At 41.1% G+C, this 6,000-nt stretch overlaps 1 protein-coding gene across 1 annotated transcript in view; it reads right to left on the bottom strand.

Moving 5' to 3' along the window:
• Positions 1-293: 293 nt before the first annotated feature.
• LOC123753357 (uncharacterized) overlaps positions 294-6,000 on the bottom strand; it is a 79,440-nt gene continuing 73,733 nt past the window's right edge. The window contains exon 8 of the mRNA XM_069317479.1: positions 294-465. Within this exon, the coding sequence (XP_069173580.1) occupies positions 294-465 (172 nt within the window). The remainder of the gene's footprint in view (positions 466-6,000) is intronic.

Genomic DNA, 6,000 nt, shown 5'->3' with positions numbered 1-6,000 from the left:
AGTGATGGATGTGGTTGTCTACACTAGTGATGGATGTGGTTGTCTACACTTGTGATGGATGTGGTTGTCTACACTAGTGATGGATGTGGTTGTCTACACTAGTGATGGATGTGGTTGTCTACACTAGTGATGGATGTGGTTGTCTACACTTGTGATGGATGTGGTTGTCTACACTTGTGATGGATGTGGTTGTCTACACTAGTGATGGATGTGGTTGTCTACACTAGTGATGGATGTGGTTGTCTACACTAGTGATGGATGTGGTTGTCTACACTAGTGATGGATGTGGTTGTCTACACTAGTGATGGATGTGGTTGTCTGTAGTCTACTGGGTGACTGGTGTGTTTTACAAGCAGGACGAGTGGGTGACTGACTGGACTGTTTTTGAAGGCTTCACTCGATTTGATGGGTGATTTTCGCTCGAGAATCTTCTGCTTGTAGTATGGATTTCGCAGTTGGATTTGCCTGCAAAAAGTTTTGGAAATAATATTTGAACGTTTTTCAATAATATTTAACATAAAACTGTTCATGATAATAATTATTTTAATAATAAAAACATATGGAATCAAAAAATTAACGAATCCGGTGTAGCACTTTTGGCTTGGGGTCCCCCCCCCCCATCAGTAGCATCCACAACAACAATAAAAATGGATAAATCTTGCTCAAAGACTTGATAACTCTGCAGATAAACGTAAGTGGTTGGTAGACTTTACTGAACCTGACGTTATCCCAGGTTAGTATAAGTAATTATCAAAGAAAGTCCCTAGTCAGGAGGAAGAATATGTACCACACACAAACCTTAAAAGAAACATATTAAGAATTTTGAGTTCGAATCATATGCGTGACAGAAATGTATGGGCGAGTTTCGTATCGCCTAATGCTTCTGTTCACCATGAAACAAATCGGTATGCAGAAGTTAGTCGGCTTGTTGTGGAGACGCACCCTGGGAGGGGTCACTAGTTCCACACCTGAGCTACACGTTAACACTCACCCGGTCTCGACCTCTCCCTCTACCTGTGTGTATATTACTTTTACCATACCTGCTACACCTCTAGCTGGGTGTATATCTCCGTTACCATACCTGCTTCACCTCTACCTGGGTATATATCTCCATTACCATACCTGCTACACCTCTACCTGGGTGTATATCTCCGTTACCATACCTGCTACACCTCTACCTGGGTGTATATCTCCGTTACCATACCTGCTACACCTCTACCTGGGTATATATCTCCATTACCATACCTGCTACACCTCTACCTGGGTGTATATCTCCGTTACCATACCTGCTACACCTCTAGCTGGGTGTATATCTCCATTACCATACCTGCTACACCTCTACCTGGGTGTATATCTCCATTACCATACCTGCTACACCTCTACCTGGGTGTATATCTCCGTTACCATACCTGCTACACCTCTACCTGGGTGTATATCTCCATTACCATACCTGCTACACCTCTACCTGGGTGTATATCTCCGTTACCATACCTGCTACACCTCTACCTGGGTGTATATCTCCATTACCATACCTGCTACACCTCTACCTGGGTGTATATCTCCATTACCATACCTGCTACACCTCTACCTGGGTGTATATCTCCATTACCATACCTGCTACACCTCTACCTGGGTGTATATCTCCGTTACCATACCTGCTACACCTCTACCTGGGTGTATATCTCCGTTACCATACCTGCTACACCTCTACCTGGGTGTATATCTCCATTACCATACCTGCTACACCTCTACCTGGGTGTATATCTCCATTACCATACCTGCTACACCTCTACCTGGGTGTATATCTCCATTACCATACCTGCTACACCTCTACCTGGGTGTATATCTCCATTACCATACCTGCTACACCTCTACCTGGGTGTATATCTCCATTACCATACCTGCTACACCTCTACCTGGGTGTATATCTCCGTTACCATACCTGCTACACCTCTACCTGGGTGTATATCTCCGTTACCATACCTGCTACACCTCTACCTGGGTGTATATCTCCATTACCATACCTGCTACACCTCTACCTGGGTGTATATCTCCATTACCATACCTGCTACACCTCTACCTGGGTGTATATCTCCGTTACCATACCTGCTACACCTCTACCTGGGTGTATATCTCCATTACCATACCTGCTACACCTCTACCTGGGTGTATATCTCCATTACCATACCTGCTACACCTCTACCTGGGTGTATATCTCCGTTACCATACCTGCTACACCTCTACCTGGGTGTATATCTCCATTACCATACCTGCTACACCTCTACCTGGGTGTATATCTCCATTACCATACCTGCTACACCTCTACCTGGGTGTATATCTCCGTTACCATACCTGCTACACCTCTTCCTGTGTATATTCCTACATTAACATACCTGCTGCACCTTTATCTGAGTATATATCTCCATTAACATTCTTCTATACCTCTACCTGTGTATATCTCTATTAACGTACTTGCTACACCTCTACCTCTATATATATCAAGGCTTAACATACCTGCTATACCTCTACCCATGTATATATCTATATTAACATTCCTGCTACACCCTACGTGTATATATATCTCCAATAACGATCCTGCTACACCTCTACTTCAGTATATATCTCCATTAACATACCTCCTACACATCTACCTTTGTATATCTATATTAACATTCCCGCTACACCTCTACCTGTGTATATATATTTCCATTAACATACCTGCTACAACTCTACCTGTGTATATCTATATTAACATACCTGCTACACCCCTGCCTGTGTATACATATCAATTACCATACATGCTACACCTCTACCTATGTATATTTCTCCAGTGCCGTTATACAGGTTGTCCATTACATTCTCCATTGTCATTGTAAAGGATAACTAGCATAATGGTAGCCACCTGGATGTTGTGAAGGATAAGGACCATAATGGTAGCCACCTGGATGTTGTGAAGGATAAGGACCATAATGGTAGCCACCTGGATGTTGTGAAGGATAAGGACCATAATGGTAGCCACCTGGATGTTGTGAAGGATAAGGACCATAATGGTAGCCACCTGGATGTTGTGAAGGATGAGGACCATAATGGTAGCCACCTGGATGTTGTGAAGGATGAGGACCATAATGGTAGCCACCTGGATGTTGTGAAGGATGAGGACCATAATGGTAGCCACCTGGATGTTGTGAAGGATGAGGACCATAATGGTAGCCACCTGGATGTTGTGAAGGATGAGGATCATAATGGTAACCACCTGGATGTTGTGAAGGATGAGGATCATAATGGTAGCCACCTGAATGTTGTGAAGGATGAGGATCATAATGGTAGCCACCTGGATGTTGTGAAGGATGAGGATCATAATGGTAACCACCTGAATGTTGTGAAGGATGAGGATCATAATGGTAGCCACCTGGATGTTGTGAAGGATGAGGATCATAATGGTAACCACCTGGACGTGTTGAAGGATAAAGATCATAATGGTAGCCACCTACCATTAGGGTAGGTGGCTAAGGGTAGAAACATAATACAGGGTACAAATACACAATAATTCCTGTACTTAATGTGTATGCTCCCTCTGGCACCCGCAGGAAGAAAGAGAGGGAGGACTTGTTCTCTAACGAGTTATTATATTTTTTCAGAAATGATACGCGTAACGTTATTTTTGGTGGCGACTTTAATTGTGTCACTTCTATGAGAGATTGTAGCATTCAGTCGAACGCATGTGTATCTCCTGCTTTAATTACACTTTTGAAATGTATTGGTCTAAAGGATGCAAATAGCATTAACGAAGGTGTATATGAATACACATATGTTCGCCAGAATTATGGTTCAAGGCTTGACAGAATATATATGCACTCGTTCCATGATAAAATTAGTTCTTGCAGTACTGTTCCGGTCAGCTTTTCAGATCACTGTATGGTTGTGGTGAAGCTTGTTATTGACGATCAGGTTAAAGTGGGGACAGGGTCATGGAAGCTCAATTGCAGTCTGTTGCAGAGTAGAGATGTAATTGATAATTTTCAAGTATTGTGGGAACATCTGGTTGGGCAAAAACATAAGTTCAGATGTCTGTTGGAGTGGTGGGACATGTGTAAAGTTGCATGCAAAAGTTTCTTCGTGAAAGTATCCAAACGAAAGGCTGCTGAAAAATATGGTCTGTTAAACTTATTCCAACACAGACTAAAACAACTTTATGTAAAGGTCAATATGGGATTAGACAAGTATGAAGAAATTACTATTTAAAGACAGAATTAACAAATTGAGGGATGAAATATCTGAAGGAGTCAATGTTCGCCTCCAGATTAATGATAGGATGTATGGTGAAAAACTCTCTCCTTATTTGTTAAGTAAAGTCAAGAATAACAAGGGTACAGCACTTGTAACTAGTATTAAAGCAGGTGATGGGACGGATATGACAAATACAGATGGGATTGTATGTTATGTTCGGGGTGAATTAGAGAAATTGTACAAAAAAGTGAACGTAGACCAAGGTATGCGGGAGTATTTCCTTGGAAAATGTACACGGGTTTTAACCCAGGATGACAACACGTCATTATTGGCAGATGTAGATAAGCAGGAGGTGTGGAGTGTTGTCAAGAGTTTAAAGAAAGGTAAATCACCTGGCTGTGATGGGTTCCCGGCGGAATTTTATTTCTATCTATGGGATGTCATTGGTAAAGACTTTGTACAAGTGGTGCAGTATAGCATACATCATAGGAAGCTTAGCATGTCACAATCTCATGGGATTATTAAGATGATACCTAAAACGGGTGATTGGCATATTCTAACGAACTGGAGGCCACTTTCCCTACTAAACCAGGATTATAAAATAGTATCGAAACTGTTGGCAAATAGACTTAGGATTGCAATGGATAAAATTATATCAAAGGAACAGTTTTGTGGTGTGCCTGGAAGATCTATAATCAATTGTAATAATGTAATTAGGGATGTTGTGTATTATGTGTCTGAGAATAATGTTCCTTCCTCCATGATAAACCTCGACTGGTCGAAAGCCTTTGACCGTGTTGATGTTCACTTTGTATTAGAAATATTGGATAGGGTAGGAGTGGCACAAGAATTTATTGATTGGATCCGTATGCTTTATATACAGTGTCGGAGCAGCGTCTGTATCAATGGAGTCTTAAGTAAACCTTTTTCAGTTGAACGATCTGTACGTCAGGGATGTCCCCTTTCAATGATTTTGTATGTTATATTTCAAGAGCCACTGAACTTGGCAATAAAAAGCAATGACTTTATTGTTCCACCTCGTCTTCCTAATGCTATGACACTTCCTGTTGTTGGTTATGCAGACGATACAACTATTTTTGTGTCGACAGAAGACTCGGTGGTGAATGTTCAGAATGAGTTAGACAACTTTGAACGAGCGACAGGTGCTGTTATTAACAAGAACAAAACGTGTATGATGGGGCTTGGCAGTTGGTGTAATAAGGTTAACTGGACAGGTTCATGGTTCAAGGTTGTGGAGTCTATTAAAGCTCTTGGGATTTGCTGGTGTAAGACATATGAAACAACATTGGTTACGAATTGGCAGGTACTATGTGGGAATATAATAGTTGCAACGAATATGTTGTCAAATAGGAAATTGACCGTTTCAGAAGGCTGTAATAATCAATTGCAAAATTTTGTCTAAAGTGTGGTATTTGACTCACAGCTTTCCCATAGACAAGAAAAGTGCTATAGAGATTGACAAAACTATTTTTAGATATGTATGGTATGGTAGATACCAGCCAATTAAACGAACTACTCTATGTAAAGGTAAGAAAAACGGTGGAATAGGAATACTGAATGTGTACCATAAGTCATTGGCAATCTTATGTGTTACTTTTAGAAAGGAGATAATGCAAAGGAATAGTGTAAATGCACTAGGACATTACTATTGTAAATTACGTGTTAGCTATTTGATACATATGCCAGAGTATACTGACCTTGCTTTTATTTCACCGCACTTTTATTCATGTGCAATTGATGTTCTCAGGCGGA

The sequence above is a fragment of the Procambarus clarkii genome, chromosome 88 (genome assembly GCF_040958095.1).
Source record: "Procambarus clarkii isolate CNS0578487 chromosome 88, FALCON_Pclarkii_2.0, whole genome shotgun sequence".
NCBI classification, from domain to species: Eukaryota; Metazoa; Arthropoda; class Malacostraca; order Decapoda; family Cambaridae; genus Procambarus; species Procambarus clarkii.
The sequence above is the reverse complement of the archived record's forward strand: the minus strand, read 5'-3'. Positions and strand labels throughout refer to the sequence as shown.